At 41.0% G+C, this 19,235-nt stretch overlaps 1 protein-coding gene across 1 annotated transcript; it reads right to left on the bottom strand.

The window, feature by feature from the left end:
- Positions 1 to 8,454: 8,454 nt before the first annotated feature.
- On the bottom strand, positions 8,455 to 10,676 carry smtlb (somatolactin beta; the record flags this gene model as incomplete). Its single annotated transcript, XM_081353929.1, has 5 exons — positions 8,455 to 8,649; positions 8,747 to 8,926; positions 9,017 to 9,124; positions 9,242 to 9,406; positions 10,623 to 10,676. The coding sequence occupies 5 exons, from the start codon at positions 10,674 to 10,676 to the stop codon at positions 8,455 to 8,457; spliced, it is 702 nt and encodes a 233-aa protein (XP_081210055.1).
- Between the last annotated feature and the right edge of the window lie 8,559 nt (positions 10,677 to 19,235).

Below are 19,235 nucleotides of genomic sequence, written 5' to 3' on the forward strand. Positions count from 1 at the left end.
CTCAGTGCTGCTTATAGCCCCGCGATGGGAAAACCAAACTTGGTACCCAGAGCTAGTGAGGCTGTCGCACTCACCCCCATGGCCGATCCCGGTGAGAAAGGATCTCCTCTCCCAAGCCGCTGGATCGATCTGGCATCCCCATCCAGAGCGCTGGTCGCTGCATGCATGGGTGATCAACGGATACCCGTTGACCTGTCAGAAGGGGTCGTGAACACGATCACGCAGTCTAGAGCCCCCTCCACGAGACGGCTCTACGCGTCTAAATGGTCGGTGTTTTCTAAATGGTGCGCTACTCAAAACCTGGATCCGCGCGCATGCGGGGTTCCGCGGGTGCTCTCCTCCTTGCAAGAGCTGTTGGAAAAGGGCAGATCCCCTTCCACGCTCAAAGTATATGTGGCCGCTATTACAGCGTTCGCTGAGACGACGCTCGGCCGGGCAATGGGAAGGAATGAGCTCATTATCCGCTTCCTCAGAGGAGCTAGACGGATGAACCCCCCGCGGCCCCCCTCGGTTCCCTCGTGGGATCTGTCCTTGGTCCTGGCGGCCCTAAAGGCTTTTCCCTTTGAACCGCTTGAATCCGCGGATCTAAAGTATCTGTCGCTTAAAACCGTTTTTCTGATAGCTCTGTCTTCAGTCAAACGAGTGGGTGATTTGCACGCGCTATCTGTTAGCCCTGCATGTCTCGAGTTCGGGCCGAATGACTCGAAAGTCATTCTCAGACCGAGGCACGGTTACATCCCCAAAGCGATTGGAACCCCGTTTAGGGCACAAGTTATTTCCCTCTCGGCTCTGCCAGCATCCGATGGTGGGGACAGTGATAACCTCCTATGCCCTGTCCGGGCGCTGAGAGTTTACATCACGCGCTCCGCCGCTTTCAGGCGTTCAGAGCAGCTCTTTGTTTCCTTCGGCGGACGCACCAAGGGTCTTGCCCCCTCGAAGCAGAGCTTGTCCAGGTGGATAGTGGACGCGATAGCAGCAGCTTATGCCTCCAAACACCTGCAGTGCCCTCTGGGCATCAGAGCCCATTCCACTAGAGGCATGGCCTCGTCGTGGGCCTGGTCCAGCGGAATTTCTATCCACGACATTTGTATGGCGGCGGGCTGGGCCTCCCCGTCTACATTCGTGAGGTTTTATAACCTGGAAGTTCCTGCCCTACAGGCAAAAATATTGTCAGTATAAGTGACATGTATGCTCTGCCCAGCTCCCGTGTGCAGACTACGTTCATATGCTGGCGCTATTCTGGTAACTACTCAGGGTGAAGTGTTTGACTCAGACCGGCTGATCCGTTCTGTTTCCTATTTCCCGTTACGCGCTGTTATCGGTGCTGGCCCGCGCTGCTGGCCGCCCGCATTATTCTCTGCCGCGTGGGAATTTTTCTCTTCATGTGAGACCGACTATGTCGTTTTCTCCTACCCTTATGAGTGCTTATGTACTGTTTGGGCTCGCTCCGCCGGCCCTACTGTTGTACTGCTATGTTTATAGACCGGCCGCGCCGCTCTATTTCATATGCTGCATGAAGTGCATGTACTACGCTGGCCCGTCTCTCGACCGGCCACATTTTCCAGCAGAGTGTTTTCCCCGGTTCCCCTGGGATTCATGGGCTGGATGCTCGGCGCACACGGCGTTGACAAAGGGTTCCCGATGCGTAAGCTACTTACGCAATACGAGAGAACCTCTCGTAAGAGAACGTACTCGGTTACTAACGTAACCTCGGTTCTCTCTAGAAGAGGGAACGAGTATTGCGTAACCTGCCGTGTCGCGCCACGAGCTTTTGCGCTTCAGACTGCGAAAACCAGAATTTTAGCCTGTGAGCGCTGAATATATACACGCTGGCCACGCCCATTCTGACGGTTAGAAGGGCGCGGAGGGCGCGAAGCGCCCTCATTGGTTGCCGCGTTCATAGCGCTCACCGATAGGCTTAAGCAGTTGCAGCCGAGCAGCCAATGAGCACGCTTATACAGCCTGCCTAGGTCTGTCGGCTGCTGCACTGCGTTGACAATGAATACAAAATTAAGGATAATTTTTTGGCTTCAGATCTCGAAGAAAGAAGACTTTCCCGATGCGTAAGCTACTTACGCAATACTCGTTCCCTCTTCTAGAGAGAACCGAGGTTACGTTAGTAACCGAGTACGTTTTCCCTCCTCTGCGGCTGTCAATCTCCATTCAGTAACAGTTATTCAAATAGTGCGCGCGCCTCTGCCGGTTACAGCAGGATGCACGGTAAAACTCTCTCCAATATGATATATTAACATTATAATGCTTGATCTGTAGAGAAAAGGCTGTGGATTTGCATAAAATGACTTTATTTTGTTGGAGTTTGTTGCTGTTTTTAAACGACTCGCTACCGTGTGCCTGTTAGATCACAAACAGCACAAGGACTATGAATCGGCATCAAACGCACAATAACTGGAATTTAAAACTGAAGAAACAAATGATCAATAAACTGTTGGACAGATAAACACTAGAATGTGTGCGCTCGACATGTCTTCGCTTTGTGCCGTGAACTTTTAAATGCACACTTGCTGTGACTCCATGTCGCTTTGAGCACATCATTCTGCACCCGCGATGCGCATACGCGCTCTGTTTTGAAGCGTTTCATATTATCATGGTTTTGCGCACTGAAAGATTATTAAAAGCCTATTTTTTTTATACCTAGCCTGCTCAATGCATTTAAAATAAGCATAATTTAATTGTGTATTATTTCTGTGTAGTGTAGCGTAGGCTATATAAATACACTTCTAAATTCTTGACATTAATATATAAATATAAAATTGAGAAATGTATGATTGCCTAATTGAATTTTATAAGAGTACTAATAGCAATTTGTTTTTATTAACGTGTAGATTTGATAAAATTACTGTGCAGATTTTTTCAAGAATTACTTTTTGCTGCTGATTTATAGGCCTACACTCAATAAGTTTAATAAAAAATACATAATACATTTATGTAATATTTAAAGGCGTTAACCGTAATCTTACACTGCAAAAATCAGATGTTTACATGAAAACACTGTATATTTCCCTCCATTGTCAAAATCTAACACCCGCAAAAAAATTAGCGCCTATTTTACCGCATGCAAATTAGCTCGCGCACGCTCTTACATTAAGTACAGAATTGTTCTCTTAATGCACATCTTAATGATTGAAAATGACTTATTTTAAAAACGTAATTCAAAGACTGAATGTCTAGTTTGGCGGTTAGTGTACCCTGTGATTCTATAGTCTGCATTTATTTCTAAACAGACAAATAATCATCAATTAGGCCTAACTTGTACTTTTGACAATAAAACAAAAATATATTAATCAGAGTGTGGCTTATTTTGTTTACATTTTAAGTGTTTTATGATAAAAATGCAATACGTATCTAAATGCATTGGTATCACTATGGTATTTGGTACGGGGGCCCAGCAAGATGGTTTGTACCCAGGGCCCAAAATTTGGTGCTACGCCCCTGCTCTCCAGCCACGTCCAAATTGGCGCGCTCGAGGTTGGCAGGGCGCCATGCGCTCCCATTGGACCGTACGCCACTGCTAACTCGCCATAGGTTCGTGCAGTTGCCGCAGCACAGACAATCAGCTCGCTCAGACGAGATATGATGCTCTCGCTGCAATGTGTTTTAAAATAAAGGCTTCAATATTCTCGAGAAAAGGAGTTTTACCTATTACAGGCAAGCCGAGCTGCCGTGACATTGATTCGATAATCGAGATTGAGCATTAATTTCGATCGATTTCGATTTAAAATCGAAATCGTGACACCCTTATTCTTTAGAAATGTTGGCCCATATTGATAGGATAGCATCTTGCAGTTGATGGAGATTTGTGGGATGCACATCCATGGCACGAAGCTCCCGTTCCACCACATCCCAAAGATGCTCTATTGGGTTGAGATCTGGTGACTGTGGGGGCCATTTTAGTACAGTGAACTCATTGTCATGTTCAAGAAACCAATTTGAAATGATTCGAACTTTTTGACATGGTGCATTATCCTGCTGGAAGTAGCCATCAGAGGATGGGTACATGGTGGTCATAAAGGGATGGACATGGTCAGAAACAATGCTCAGGTAGGCCATGGCATTTAAACGATGCCCAATTGGCACTAAGGGGCCTAAAGTGTGCCAAGAAAACATCCCCCACACCATTACACCACCACCACCAGCCTGCACAGTGGTAACAAGGCATGATGGATCCATGTTCTCATTCTGTTTACGCCAAATTCTGACTCTACCATCTGAATGTCTCAACAGAAATCGAGACTCATCAGACCAGGCAACATTTTTCCAGTCTTCAACTGTCCAATTTTGGTGAGCTCGTGCAAATTGTAGCCTCTTTTTCCTATTTGTAGTGGAGATGAGTGGTACCCGGTGGGGTCTTCTGCTGTTGTAGCCCATCCGCCTCAAGGTTGTGCGTGTTGTGGCTTCACAAATGCTTTGCTGCATACCTCGGTTGTAACGAGTGGTTATTTCAGTCAAAGTTGCTCTTCTATCAGCTTGAATCAGTCGGCCCATCCTCCTCTGACCTCTAGCATCAACAAGGCATTTTCGCCCACAGGACTGCCGCATACTGGATGTTTTTCCCTTTTCACACCATTCTTTGTAAACCCTAGAAATGGTTGTGCATGAAAATCCCAGTAACTGAGCAGATTGTGAAATACTCAGACCGGCCCGTCTGGCACCAACAACCATGCCACGCTCAAAATTGCTAATCACCTTTCTTTCCCATTCTGACATTCAGTTTGGAGTTCAGGAGATTGTCTTGACCAGGACCACACCCCTAAATGCATTGAAGCAACTGCCATGTGATTGGTTGATTAGATAATTGCATTAATGAGAAATTGAACAGGTGTTCCTAATAATCCTTTAGGTGAGTGTATAGCTAGGCTAATTTACTTTCATAATTACTAGCTTACTTACTAATAGGTAAATTAAGTTTTGTGCAGATGTGTATGGAAATATTGTTTTTAATTTATTTGCTGCACAGCAGCCTATTTTACAGTCTGCTATAGCTAAAAGCGTTAATAAGTTTGTTAGATAGCAAAGCCCTCAGCTTATGTCAGAGGACATTGTAGTGATCCACTCAGAAACCAATCAGACTAGTGTGGTGAAAAATGTATTTGCCTTCAGATGAGATAACATGGATCCAGAGGAAGCTGTAAGCCTAGCGTCCAAAGAAAAACAAATAGGAAGAGATATTGATTGGGAACAATGTTTCATTTGTCAAGACAAATATGGAAAATACAGCCAAGATAAAGCCCTTTGATTGAAGTGATTTTTCAGGAAGTGGTGTCTTTGTGCTCTTTCTGGAGATTATTGTAGTATAATATTGTGCAATATTTTTGCAATGTAATAGACACACACCATTATTTGCATTGCGCTTAGCTTGACCTTGCTTATTCAATCCATTCAGTCTCAAAGGGATGAGACTGACAACCTGAGAGCCAACCTCTGCCAACCTGAGAGCCACTGCTTTGATGGGGAAAAACATACCTTTGCCATAGGACTATTAAATAGTTATTACTACTAACTAGTTACTAACCCCCAACCCTAAAGAAGTGAGAGAGCAGTTTTGTTAGGATGGAATTAATAACTATAGTGATATGTGAATGTAATATAATTTGTGTTACAACCTGGTACACTAAGTCAAATAGCACCATAGACCATCATCTACAGTTCTAAATTTCCGCCTTGACATTAAAGTATTATAACTTGTGCAGCATTGCACTGTCTCTCCCTACAAGCTTTAAACTTGGCTTGACTCATTCCCATAGATATGGGTACTGATTGATAGAGGTTTTGGGATACTAGGTTATGTTTCCAAGCTGATATTCACTTTGAAAACTGGTTCTCTTTAGGCGGAGATAGTTTTTTTCATGTTCTAGTTCTGTTGTCTCTTACACTGTACAATAAATGTTCATTCTGACACTTCAGCAGACATCCCATGAGTGTTGGCTTTCATTTGATACCATTTTTATGAATATGGTCCTTGTGGTTGTGGAGATATTCAACATTTACTGTTGGCATGTCGTGTTAAGCAGGAAACCAAAAAATTGGCCTGAAATTGCTTGTACAAGTCACACAAAAAAAAAATCGGCTTGACAACCACCCGAATATCTTACCTATGGGTGTCTTCTAACTAAAAAAATAGGGTGACAGCTTGTACCAAAACATGTCCGCAAAAGTCTTAACGGAAGCCCTTTTCAGAATTGGCCCCCTGACTATTTCGGTTTTCAGAAAACATTATTTTATCCTGATTAATTTACATATTTTCTTGTAGGCGTATCGGTTAAAAGTTCTACAGATTACCTTTTTTCAGAATTACGTTTTTTTTTATTTATTAATTTCTTATTTATAGGAATTGCATTCAGTGAGTTCATTTTACATATGACCAAAAAAAGACATTATCTTAGCTTTATTTATCAGAATCATCTATTGCAATTCATTTGTAAAATGCATAAAAAATCACTCTGTGATTAACGAAAGCTTATGACTCTTACATGTTTTGTTCATCGTGATAATCTTCACAAATGAACACAACTTTTATGAATTTTGAAGTGTAAATACAATCGGCAGAAGTCAAAAGCTATAGAGTGGTGCAGGTATGACATCACTTTATAGGCTAAAACGCGGAAGTGAGTTAGCATTTTAGCACTTCCGGTTCCATCGTCCTGTCTTGAAAAAGGTGTTTGCTAACAAGTGGCTAAATGGGACTAGAGGCTGTCGAGGAGAATAAACGTCATCACGCCAAAAAGGTAAACTCAGTCTGCTTTTACATCATCGTTCTGGGAAAATGTTTTTAGATAAAAAACTGAAAGAATTGTTGGAAGCTTATTAGTGATGGTGACGTTGAATTCGTGGGACCGTTCGTTTATAGCCCACCTTTAGCTATTTACTTCTGGCGACTGCATTAAGACTTCAAAATGCATAAAAGTGGTGTTGATCTGTGATAATCATCTTGATGGACAAAAAGTGCAAGTATCATAAACTTATGATCACAGAGCTTGTATTTAGCGGTAATCCAAAAGCCTATGGGAAAATCCTATTGTTTTTTTTTTCGAGGGAACCAGCATGATGCTAACTGCCGGTTGGCCAACAAAGTGACGTCATACTTGCACCACTCTATGCGTAAGCTATAATTGAACTTCACCACAGTCACATGACTTCATCATTGCCATCACCATGTTGTAATTACTGCAGTATCAAGATGGCACCTCGTGGCGCTATATTCAGAGCTGTTCACGTCCTCAGACTGGGAATTATGCATTTCTATGCCAACACTATCAACGCCTAAATGAATCTGCAGTACAAGTAAGAGCTCTCAAACAATTCCCATCTTACAAGCTGTAATTACAAGCTCTACGAGGACGTGAATACGTTTTACAAGCTGGAATCACTTAATTGCGGTAAAAACAACACACCTTAGCTTCCGAAAACACTTTCAGTTTTTGTTAAAAAAACATTTTCCCTGAAAGTTATTTCAACCATTTAACCAAAAACCCATTGACTTCAGGATGAGAGAATCGGAAGTGCTAAAATGCCAACTCGTTTCCAGGTTTTAGCCTACAAAAATACATCATCCCTGCACCCCTCTATTTGTCTCCATAGCATCGGAGCAACATACCAACTCTCTTTCGCCTCCAAATTGTCTTGAAATGGTAGCTTTTTTTCTAATTTCTTAGCACTGTTCGCAGAGATACTTGGATGCCAGAGTCTCTATGTGTGGCTTGCTGTGGGGAATTCTGGAAACAGCCAATGTATCACTATAACTGTGACAGTGAACCGCTTTTTTAACCTTCCTTCACAGCATCAACACCTCTCCGCTTAAATTTAAAATTAAAGAGTGTGTTAGACCTGGGCTCAGGATAGATGTCTAATTTTCTCCTCATTGAGTGATAATTGGGCGCAAACTTTGATGTTGTAATTAGTGGACTTTGAGGTAAGATATTTTGAAGTGTTTCAGTGTAATTTCCAAATATACTTCTCTTGATTTAATGATACAAAGAAAGAGCAAGATTGAACAAAACCTGATGATCCATGTTATCCACAGTGATTTGAGAATGATCAAATACATCTTATCTTTTGTACAAATAATATGTTACACGGTTTTACACCACAATTTCATTCTTTTAAATCTTTCAAAATCCTGAAAAAATATACATTTGGTTTAAATCTCAGACAGCAGTTTACCATTTCTCATGATACCGTATGTGTATGAAAGTGATTCTGATTCAATATTTCTCTTAATATGCATTTTAATTTAGAAAAGAACATGTTACAAACATTCAGTGGGCCATATCTGACATTAGAGACAAAAACACAATCTCCAAGTAAGCGTGTAAACATTTTTGTTTTAATTAAAATTTGTGCAAATGTATATATTATATATATATATATATATATATATATATATATATATATATATATATATATATATATATATATATATATATATATTAGTTTAGTTTAGAAAATGGAGCAATTCTCTTGATCAATCTGGCGGCACTTCAGGAGTTTGAGGAAAGTCTCTATCTTGTGCGCATCTCTCCTGAAGCAGTAGATCACACTATAGCCTCTTCTCACAGACTCAATATCGGAAGAGACAATGTAATTGGATGTCTTTTCTGGAGCCTCCAACAGTAAAGCACCTTCACCCAGTATCTGAAAGAGAGAAAGAGAGACAGATTGATTTCCAAACATGTTTCCAGATGAAGGAAAAATATGTTTGGTCTAATAATTTTCGAAACTTCATATTTACCTGTCTAGCAAGAACCAGAACCCCCTGCTCCAGACTCGTTAGTTTGGTAGACATCCATTTGCTCCTGTTAAGCAGGGCACTTGAGGTGTACTCAAAATTCTCAAGAGACGTCTGCAGATCTGCCAGTGGATCAGTCCAGAACTGGATCAGAATCAGAACTGAGTGAAGGATCCATTTATCCTGGAGGGAAAAACAAAAAAGACGTGTTTATCTAGGGAGAACGTTACTCTGTTACAGTGAATTTCATCAGATGCCATTAGAGGAACTTACAGAAATCTGTTGGATGTCACTTTTAGACATCGACACTGTTTTTGGAGCACACATGGTCCCACTGGGAACATGCAGATTCACACCTCCGAATGAACTGAGCATCTCCTCCTGAAAATATTTTGGAATTATTCAGTAAAGTGTACTGGTTGACTGTTTATTCTCATCTTTAGTGAGACTGGTGTCATTGCAAACTCCAAGAAGCAGCTTTTATAAGCTTAGTTTTACGTTCATCTCTCTGTTACTCACAAACAGCAACTTGGACTCCTCTGAGGCGCGGTAAATGAGCTCTGCATGTTGAACGGCTCGGTCCAGAAGCTTCTCCAGTGAGATGGTACAGGATGTTCCTCCAGTAAATGGATCAGGACAGTCCACAGCGGATGCGATCACGGCCTGCGGTGAGCAGAGCACAAATGCCACACAAACCTGGAGAACTTCAGCACGGGTAGGGGACAAAAGGAGAGAGATTCGTCATGTTCACATTGGTTTTAATATTTTATATTGATATAAAATATGCAATATTTTATATCAAAGCAACTTTATATTATTCGTTAGTGAGAATATTTAGTATGCATATATAGATGACTCCTTGTTTATAAGCTTTTCTGACTCTTAGCAAGATAAACTTCAGTTAGTTATAAAGAAATAATATTCTTTTAAATAAATTAGTTTGAGCTATATTATCCTTTCCAGTTCAGCCAGAAGCAAGGACCCTGTACCTGTAGATTTCTTCATTATTGTGGAACAAAAGACAAGTCTTTTTGGACTCTCTGGTTGTGGTTCTGTCATTTATCTATGCCTTATATACTCTACTGCCTTTATGAATTATACAAATGTTTGAACAGAACTTGAACGCAAGTGATGGTAAGTTGATATTTGTGACCACATGTCTCTGTTTTTATGCATCATCTCTGACTAAAGACATATGCAGTTGCTGTTTCTGAGTGTTACCTTTACAAATAGTTTTTTGGCTAATGTTTAATTTATATTACATCCTGCACATTTCATCTGAAACTACATTTTCTGATACATCTATAAGTATTACACATGCGGTGATCACATCATATTAACTGAGAAACTGTGGTAGATTTATACATTTAAAAGAACTGATAAGAATGTAAATGTGTACCTTGAAATGCAATGCAAGTCGCTTTGGATAAAAGCATCTGCCAAATGCATAAATGTAAAAAAAGACAGTTGTCTTCCCTTTGCCAAATAGGGAAACTTCACCATCCATAATGCACTATATGTTGCCGTCCAAGGCCACTCCCACCAGTCCGCTACGGATAGGCTTACAAGAGTCAAATACAGGTGAAACTTGAAATATTTTAATATCGTGCAAAAGTTCATTTATTTCAGTAATTCAACTTAAAAGATGAAACTTATATATTATATAGCCTACTCATTGGGTCTCATTCATGAAACACGAGCAGAACGATTTTTTTGTGTAAATCGTGTGTAAAGTGGTTTTGGCGTAAATTTTCGGATTCATTGAAATGTACGTATTTAGTTGGTACGAAAGAAATCTACACCTGCTCCCAGCCACGCGTAAATAGTGCGTTTAACATCCGAACGTTTTGCTCATTAATAAGGCTGCATTTTAATTCACCTTAATCGGTGAACGCACAAATCTTAAAGGGGCGCTGGCGGTGTTTGGACACATCAGGTGGTAGCCTACACTGTTTGTTATACAGACCAGAAAAGGTTTGCAAAATAATATTGGCCTGCTCAGTTCTACACAACATTGCCATGGAACATGGTCTGCCAGACCCAGAGGATATAATTAGACCTGATCATGGTATGGTGCCTCCAAGGTTGCCTATCCGACACATAAGCTGTGTCCCAATGTTGAAGGCTGCATCCTTCGAAGGACGCAGACTTCAAGGATGCAGCCTATGCGTCCTCTGAAGGACGCACCATGTAGCCTTCCTAGGATTTCCTAATTGTGCAACCAGGTGTTCCCGATCACCGCTCCTGGCGCCAAGCAACGGTGCGAGAGGACAGCTGCTATCCTGATCATTCATTTTGATAACTGAGTAAACAGCTATGGAGCCAGAATCGGCTATTGTCATTTTTATGTTTTATATTTTACTGGAGGACATGGTGAGCCCCGGCGCTGCCGGATCATGTATTTTCGGTTTAGCCCTGTTTGAATACAAAACCCAGTTTAATATAAAAAGTCCAGTATTTCTCGCGCTCGTCATCTGCAGCTGTCACGGTTGCCAGGCGACAAGAACAACCCTTCGTAGGCTAGACGGGTCCGGGCGCTTCAGATCCACCCTTTGAAATGGGACGCTGCTGTAGTTAGCAACAATTTGTTAATATTGTGACAATAAGCCTACATTTTGTTACTTTAATTTTCGGAACTGCATATTTCGTTAAGTATTCACTTACAAATGTGAAGTAACCTGAAGTACTTTTTTCCCTCACATCACAATATGATTACATTACACTACACAAAAGTAGGCTATATAATGTAACAACCAGATATTACTGTATATTGAAAATATACAGAAGTAAAATGCAACATAGCCTACGCAGTAATGCAGTAGTAGCCTAATATAAATGCAGTAGTTATTAAAAGTACTTTTTTCAGAAAGGCGTCGATTGAATCAGCCCTGCAAACCTGTTGGTAGACAACTTAGTGGATAGTGGAAATATGCACTTAAACACTCTGGAGACCATCCCAGATGATGTCCCACCAGCAGGAGGCCTTAGGGGCAGCCCATCCCGGTCCAGCAGCTCAGCTCAACAGAGTCTACATAATTTTTTTCTTATTTTATGTATTGTAAAATTTAATGTTTATGTTGATTTTGATATGTTTAACGTATTTTGTAAATAGTTGGAAAAAGTACTTTAATGTAGCCTATAGAACAAATGATTTTCATTTACCAATTTTATTTGAAAAAAATAAAATTTGTTTCATGCAAAAAGTATTAGTCATTACAAAAATAAACAATGTCCAGAACAATTCATTCTCTTTTATTTACACAATTAAAGTTGCATAAAAATAAATGTACATAATTTTTCTTTTAAAAAATAAAAGTGAAAAAAGTTAAACAAGAATATGTAGAAAATATATTTTTCAATCATTCTCTCAAGAAGAGAAAACAGCCTGTCCATCCTCTCCCTTCTTTCCTGTGCTCTCCTCGCCTCTGCCTCCCTCTCTAGTTGCATTTCTTCTCTGATCAAGTCCAAAAACTCGTCCTGTCTCGGCGCCTTCGTGCTGGTGCTGGTGGTTGTGCTTCTGCTGGTGTGGGTGCTAGTGCTGGTGCTGCTACTGGTGGGGCTGGTGCTGCTGCCCCGGGCTCCTTCTCACCGTGGGCACCCACTACTGAACTCGGCCCTGGTGTGTCCTCAGGGATTGAGGCGATGAGGACAGGGGGGTTGGTGCAATGCCTCTGTCCCAACACCTCATCCATGAGGATAAACCAGGGCCAAGTTTCAGCAGTGGGTTTCCCACTCACACCCTCTCCTGTCCCAGGACACTTGCAATCCTAAAGGCAGAGCAAATGAACCATGGCTTGTTAACAACAACAGGACAATACATTTCAGCAAAGATGTTCTATTACTTTTCTTTTTATATATATTTATATAGATCCATTTTTTCCTGAATTGTTCTAAAAAAGCAGAAAACGGTACTTAACACAGAGGAGCCATCTTAAATGCATTGTTAACACTGCAAAATATGACACATCAAGACATGCATACAAAATACTTAAGAAATCATATTTCTATATACTAAAATTTGGTTAAAATCACATAGCTTGCATGACAGCACTACAAAAACACATAAAAGTGAAACCCCATTGCCTTATCTAACGTTACTGCTTTTCTTATTGTTTTGGGCTTTATTGGGTAAGTGATATTTCTTATAATACACAAGTGCAAATATTACAAATAGGTCGTTAAACTAATAACGTTATTACCACAAGTTTTGCCTAAAACTACCTGATAAATGTAGCCACGCAATGGGGACGAATGAGTTAAGAAGAAGTTTATAAGAAACTTTAACTCTGGTTTCGCTAGCTATTTGAGTAAATGAAAACATAATACTTACATTTAAATGTGAATTTGCTGTCCACCACCGATCTCTAGTCTCGGCCGCCTTTAAAAACAAATAAATAAATGCTGTCGTCAACGGCGCGCAATGACTTAGGGGTAGAATAGGCCGCTAAGTGTCCATTTATGTATCCTTCTTTTCACGGGGAAACGAAGGGTGCATTTGGCGTCGCTTTTGAATCAGGGAAGCCTTCGAATGCAGCCTTCGGAGGATGGAGAATTGAATTGGGACAGCCTTCATCGAGCCGCGGTGACGCAATCGGCCTTCAAATGCGACCTTCCAAGGATGCAGCCTTTGAATTGGGACGTCCTTCGTCGCGCCGCGGTGACGCAATCGGCCTTCAAATACGGCCATCCGGCCTTCAAATACGGCCTTCGAAGGACGCAGCCTGCACTTTGGGACACAGCTATAGACATAGCCTACCTCTTGCTGCAATTGCAAAGCGAAAGGAACTAATTATACGTTTCTATAGCCCCTTTCACACAGAGATTCCGGAAAATAAACGGATAAAGTGACCCGGGATTTGACACGGGTTCGGGTTCCTTTGATTTTGGTTCATTCACACTGATTTTCCGAAATCACAGAGTGCGTTCACACACAACCGGTAAAAAATCCCGTAAAGACACGTGACATCGATGTGACTTTAACTCAGCAGCGTCTTAAATTTGCTTATGAGCTGCGATTTCTATCGAGTGAAACCACGCTTGTGCATTTTTTTCTCTGATTCGATCATAAATTTGCGCATTAAGTAGGCTACTGTTTCACAGCTGGCGAACGATCCCGCGCTCCAGCGTCATCACTAGGCTACGACACGGCATTATTACGGCTTGTTCACACAGCGCACGTACCGGGACTGAACACGGCAATGTTGCTAGGTCCCCAACCCGGCATCGATCCCGGTATAAATCCCGGGTCTGGGTCTGGCAGACCATGTAAATCCCGGGTCGTGTTTGCGTTCACACAGAAGGCACTCTGGCAATTTGCCGGCAATTTCCCGGGTTCAAAGCGCTGTGTGAAAGGGGCTTTTAGAGTATGCATTAAAAAGCAAGCGCACAAAATAGTTTCAGTAAACTTTATTTCTTATGTTTAATATCATCACGTATTTCTCGTAGGCTTACATTTATTTCTTTTAATGTGTCATTTATTGCCAGCACAGCTTGACAAATTTTGTCTTGCTTATCCAGCACTTCCTGACTTAAGGCCGTCTTCTGTGCAGAGGCAACACTGCGGGATGCTGCTGGATATACCGGTTCAGGGGCCGTAAGATGAACGGATCCGGTTGCCGCTTCAGTGGTCTCATGGGTGGACACAGTTGGCATTTGTCTGTCTTTACAAAAAAGTAAAATCTGCTCAGATGTAAACTGCTAGGTGTATTTCCTCTAAAATTATATTTTTTATTTTACCATGTCAGCGGGCATATTTATCACATATTTATTTAGCGAGTAGCTGTGTCATCAACAGCAGCGGTTCATTATCATAAAAAAATGTTTGTTTTTTTCACCTGACAAACTTTAAATGATACATTTAAATAAAATGTGAAATAAATTGATAAATATCATATGTCGATGAACAGAAAAATGTTTGATGAGACCAGCAGACAGACCATATTCAACACTCATGACGTGGGAAAGTATGCGGTGTCTTCCTCATTTCATTATTCATAGTTTACCATTTTCATCAGGGTGTCCACTGAGCACGAAGACACGGTGAAGAGAAAGGCTTAAGGTCTGTGCAGGGATCAGATGTCAGACTTGTGACGTTCGTCATGTCAAAAGTGTCATCTTTACTTCTTTGTGACGTAAGTAAGGATGAAATCCAGCTGAAAAGTGTAACAACATGTCTCAAATGCAGCTCAGGCGCTTACATAAGAAACTAAAACCATATTTGGTGAGTAAAATACTTAAAATAACAGTGCAAAAATATGCTCTTTTTTTCCTATAAATGTATGTGATTTTTTTGTGTGCCCATTTTCACTCTTAAAAGAAAAGGTTATGTATAGAACTGAGTGAAGGTTCTACGAAAGGTTCTATACAGAACCTTAAAGTGTTCTGTCAGGTGCTTCATATTTAGAAACATAGCTTTTTCCATTATGGGATCATTTAGTTTTAATGAATTAATTTGGTTTTAATTCATTTTTAATTGTCATAAAATTGTATGAATTAAACAGCTCGTAAACATACTTAATCACTATTAAAAAAAAACAATAAATAACCCACCAAACATGAAAGTATTGTGCAATCATTTAAGACATTTCTCCTTATATAGAACCTTTTAAAGCTATCTTTAAAACTGAGGTCACCCAGGTCAGGGTTCTATCGAACTTCACTGAAACTTTTATCTAAGAGTGAGAGGCATAATTGTCCACCATCAAAAGTAGCTGAATATGGCCACTAATGATTTTGTGGGAAAAAAAATATATTTTAAAATGTTAAATACATTTATCAGGCAATGTATTGTGAAAATGACTGGAAATGGGGGATGTGTTAGTCGCTAATTACTGACTGTTTAGCAAATGCAGTTCACACAAATCAACTTACAGGAGACTAACTGCAATTCCAGAGGCAGGTCAAAACCTCAAGGGCACGGCAGTGATAGAAGTTTCATCAAGAGTGTGATTTGAAGAACTTGAGGTGAGATTAACTTGCTTGACGGGAGAAATGTGACGTTCAGAAGAGCATGCAGATATTCCCATCAGTTTGTAGTAAGAATTTGATTAGTACATGGACAGAAACACATACAGTATAAAATATGCTTACATTTAAAATTAACCCTACATTATGAGGACAAAATTTCCTCACAAAGATGGCAATATCTGAAATCCTTGTACTTGTGGGGACATTTTTTTGGTCCACATGAGGAAAACAGCTTATAAATAATACTAAGTGATGTTTTTTGAAAATACAGAAAGTTTTCTTTGTTGGTTAGGGTTAGGGATAGAATATACACAGTATAAAAATTATTATGTCTATGGTAAGCCCCCATAAAACATGAAAACACATCTATCTCTCTCTCTCTCTCTCTCTCTCTCTCTCTCTCTCTCTCTCTCTCTCTCTCTCTCTCTCTCTCTCTCTCTCTCTCTCTCTCTCTCTCTCTCTCTCTCTCTCTCTCAAGAGTCTATGATTGGATCATTATTGCAGTGATTATTATGTTCCTTGCACGTTATGTTTGCCAACAGTTCTTTTAACTCTAATTGATGGAGTGTGTAGCTTTTCATTTCTTAAACAACCATGTAGGAAGACACATCATGGCCATATCCAGGATGACTATGTCAAAATTTATCAGGCTCAAACTGTGAAAGAATGCTTGAGAGGGAACACGAAGAATCATTTTCACACATGAATTGGCACCTTTAAGTCCAGACCTTAAATTCATTGAAAGTGTTTGTGATGTGCTGGAGGAGACTTTACAGAGTGCTGGACTCTTGTAGGCTAATTGTCAATATTGCGCACGCGCACACACACAACCAATCAGATACGCTCATCCCAAACATGTCATCATTACATTTTTAACCTCATACGAAATCACTAAACATATGAATTAATGCAAAACATAACATTTCAACGTCCTTAACAACATTAATATTTTATAATTATTTAAACTGATTACTGGATTAAACCTCAGGTGACATACAGTAAATCTTGTTCACATTTTACTCAGCATATTACACTCTCCCCCTATTATTAAGATGTCGTCCCGACATGTAAACACTTATGAGGCAATAAACACATTCAACAGTCCCTTTATATTTCCATATATACTTATTATGCAATACTAATAAGTAGTGTTAATAAGCAAATACCTGGTATTCTGAATACACTGTCATTTTCTTTTTTTTTACATTCTCTCTTTTTTTTTCAGTCCATATCAATGGGTTGGAAAATACCATATATAGACAAGAGTCTCAGAGTTACGCAACAATAGTCCATTTGAAGCGTAGGGCGGTTTAACGTGGCGGTGTTCAGAGCCCTAAAACAGTCCATGTAGTTTGCTCTCGCATGAAAAAAATGCCAAATAGACCTTCAAGGAAGAAAAATATTCAAAAAGTGTCAAAAAGAAAGTCTCAAAGTAATTCCAAGTGTCCACATTTTCAAAATCTGCAACTGTTTTGCAATAGTTTCTCACTATGGGCAATAACAGTCTCTGAGCAATGTTATTTATAGTGGCATTTCATGCCTTCGACACAGGGACTAGTTATGGGGTGAAATTCATGTGATAGTGCAATTCAAAGTTAATAGCACACATATGAAGGCTGGGGGTAACAAAGGGGTGTTGATGACCAGGGTGTCACAGCTGTCGTCCCACTAGATGCAAAGTGTGGGTAGTGGTTGTTGCCCACTATCTGCACATTGTAGCATGATGGGGACCCAAGATTGTCATAGGTAAACTTTTAAGCGGTCGTCGTTTTCTCCTGGTGAACTGGTACCTGCCTCGGAGGTCCTGTCTCTAGACCCAGGAGCTGCAGCTGCTTCCCTATCAGGTAAGTCTTGTTGCATTAGGTCAGCAGTTGGTTCATTTTCATTAGGTTCTTTTCTTATTTCAGGTACAGACTCTGGGAGATCTATCTCTGACTCAGCTGGAGGTGACTGTGGCCTTGGTTCCACCACTGGAGAGTTAGATCGAGGCTCAGAAGGTACTGACTGTGGTGATAAGCATTTCTTTTTTCTAGGCAATCACTGCTTTCCTGTGGTCTTATCTGGAAGGGCTCCACTTTAAAGTAGTATTCATCCTCTTCACTTTCATTATCGTAATCTGACTCACATTCTCTTCCCTCGGCGGGCTGAGTTCTGCTGTTTCTTGGTTGCTGTCCTTGTTTTAGTTTAGTACTTTGAGCTGGTGTGATTTCAAGAGGTAGATGGTCACATAGGTGGAGAAGATTGCGATGTAAAACTCGTGATCTGCCTTTACTCTGTTCAGGTTTTACTTTGTAGACTGGAGCACCATCTGCCACCTGGCGTGTAACAACATGAACCTCATCCTCCCAGAAATTTCGCAGTTTCCCGGTCCCACCTCTTGGAGTCAGGTTTTTTACGAGGACCCTGCTTCCTGGGAACAGGTCAGTACACCTCACTCATGGTCATAATTCCTTTTGTTTCTTTCTGCATACTTGTTTGCCTGTTCTCTCGCAATCTCACACGCTTCCTGCATTCCTTTTGTCCATCGTTGCATATACTCACTGTAACTTTGGAAGTTATTGTCGGAGTTGAGTCCGAAGAGAGCATAGATGGGCAACTTTGGTGAGCGTCCGAACAGCAATTGGAAAGGTGGGAAGCCAGTCACGTCACATCTAGTACAATTATAGGCAAAGATCAATTTGTTCAATGCATCTTTCCAATTAGCTTTTTGTCTTTCAGTCAGGGTTTTCAGCATCTGCAATAATGTCCGGTTAAATCGTTCCACCTGTCCATTACCCTAGGGGTGGTCCTTGAGCCGGCAACGCCACTGTACTTTTTGAGTTGGGCGAGTAGCTGGTTTTCAAATTCTCCCCCTTGATCGTGGTGAATTCGGAACGGAAACCCAAACTTCAGGGCGAAATCATTGAATAACCGGTCAGCTACTGTTTTTGCAGATTTTGAGGTGGTGGCATATACCTGGGCAAATCGAGTGAAGTGGTCGACGATTACCAAAATGTACTCATAGCCCCCTTTGCATTTGTCCAGATGGAGAAAGTCAAGTCAAGGTTTTTTTTGTTTGATACAGCAGCAGGTTCTCAGAACATAATTTTCAATGTCTTTCTGCATGTAGGGCCAGAAAAACCGATCCCTAATGAGGATTGTCGTGCGATTAAGTCCCCGATGGCCCATCTCATCATGCATTTCTCTCAGGACCGTTCTTTTGAATTGTGTTGGTAACACCAGCTGTTTTCTCTGAGACTTTTGGCGGGACAGAATGCCATGTTCATCTAGCTTCAGCTTATCCCACTCTCTCAGAAGAACTTTGGCCGGCGAGTTGACTGAACGCCACTGCTGAGGAGGTCTAGATCCTGCTTGTAAGTGTTCACTTATTACTCTAATGTCCTTATCATCCTTTTGTGCTTGTCTGATTTCCTCTTTTGACAGGGGTTTGAGGTGTCCCTCATTTTTTCCACACTCGCCAGTACACTCTGACAGGCTACTACAAAAGTCACATCTGGATTCCCTTGGGACTCCACAGCTTGGATCA

This window comes from Scardinius erythrophthalmus (assembly GCF_964197995.2).
Source record: "Scardinius erythrophthalmus genome assembly, chromosome: 23".
Lineage (NCBI taxonomy): Eukaryota > Metazoa > Chordata > Actinopteri > Cypriniformes > Leuciscidae > Scardinius > Scardinius erythrophthalmus.